Raw genomic sequence first — 1,524 nt, forward strand, 5'->3', positions numbered from 1 at the left:
GAAGACATAGCTAGGTGGGGCGGGCTGGCTCCAGCCGTGCCCCTGACCTCACCAGGGCAAAGGTGCAAGCTGTGGAACAACGTGGGGCGGCCGGACAGCCCCTGTGCTCGCCCCAGGCCGTGGGGGGAAGAGTTGCCTGCCCCCCTCACCCCTGCCTTGCTTCCTTTGCCAGCCCAGCCCCGAAACTCGTCTTCAACAGAGTGAACGGGAAGAGGCCGCAGGTGCTGCTGCAGCAGGTCTCTGCCCCAGAGGAGAGCTACACGTTGGCCCACGAGGAGAACGTCCGCTTCGTCTATGAAGGTGAGGGCAGGGGGTCCCCACGGGCACACCCCGCTCGCTGCCTCGTCCCAGGGGGGCTGGAGCATGTGGGGTCCCTCCCGAGGCAGCCGTGTCATACTGGGGACCTCGGTGGCAAGGATGAAGTCCCCAGCCTGGGTGCCTGCCTGCCTTTGCACCACCTCCTGCTCGTCTTCCATGAAATTTGGTGCTGGGGAATCCCCTTTCCCAAAGCACCCACGGCCCCTTTCCCCCCCGCAGCCTGGCAGCAGGTAGAGCAGCAGCTGGATGGCAGCCGGAGCGGGGAGAGCGCCTGCGGCCCCGTGCAGTACGTAGAGAAAACCCCCAACCCAGGACTGAAAAGTAAGTGGGAGGCAGAGCTTGGGGCTGTGTCAGGCTCAGGGGTGCAGTGAGCTCGTGTGGGCTCAGTTGGGCTCCGATGGGAGGAGGAGGAGGAGGATCCCCAGCGCTGGATGCACCAGCGAGGCTGGGCTGGGTCTGTCCTGCTGGTGCTGAGGCTGCTCAGGGGGTGCTGGGGGGCAGCTGGGCCCTGGCACTGTGGTGGGGATGTCCCACCACACCCTGCAGAGGAGCCCAAGTGAGCAGGGTGTCCCATTGATGACACTTCTGGAAACGATGACCTCTCCAGCCAACAAGGGGGGTTCAACATCATGCTGCAGAGGACCCCCCCTGGGTCCTTCCCTGGGGACCCCCGGGGCCAAGCAGGACCCAGCTGGGGCACAGCGAGGACAGGGACAATGTACTGCCTCTAAAGCAGCTGGAGCAAGGGCTGTGAACGCCCTTCAAGGGACATCAGCTGAGACATCCCCAAGAAGAGCAGGTCCCCGTAAACCCAGCCTGGCCTTGTGGGGACACAGTTCAGGGGTGGGGGAAATTTTGGTGTCTCCCTCTTTCCAGTGGTAAGTGGTGCAGCTCAGGGAGCTCCTGAGCTCTGCTTACTCTCCTGCTGCTCTGCTACGCTCTGCTCTCTCCCTCCCCTCTCTTTCAGACTTTGTTCCCATTGACCTGGAGGAATGGTGGGCACAGCAATTTCTGGCCAAAATTCAAAACTGCTCCTAAAAGGGAAGAAAGAAGAAAGGTTTGGCTTGGAGGGTTTTTTTTTAAATTCCTTTTTTTAAGAAAAAAAAAAAACCAGAAGCTGAGAGCATCTGGTCAGAGCCCAGCGCCGGTGGCGTTTTAGAACCACGTTTTTAACCGATGACTGCGATGAAGTGAGGGGCACTGCCC

At 60.9% G+C, this 1,524-nt stretch overlaps 1 protein-coding gene across 1 annotated transcript; it reads left to right on the forward strand.

Moving 5' to 3' along the window:
- Positions 1-172: 172 nt before the first annotated feature.
- Positions 173-1,364, forward strand: FAM195A (family with sequence similarity 195, member A; the record flags this gene model as incomplete). The annotated part of the gene is made up of 3 exons (XM_008937246.1): positions 173-300; positions 538-639; positions 1,286-1,364. Coding segments are annotated over 3 exons (301 nt in total), but the record flags the coding sequence as incomplete, so codon positions are not given.
- Between the last annotated feature and the right edge of the window lie 160 nt (positions 1,365-1,524).

The sequence above is a fragment of the Merops nubicus genome, unplaced genomic scaffold (assembly GCF_000691845.1).
Source record: "Merops nubicus isolate BGI_N331 unplaced genomic scaffold, ASM69184v1 scaffold43623, whole genome shotgun sequence".
Taxonomy (NCBI): domain Eukaryota; kingdom Metazoa; phylum Chordata; class Aves; order Coraciiformes; family Meropidae; genus Merops; species Merops nubicus.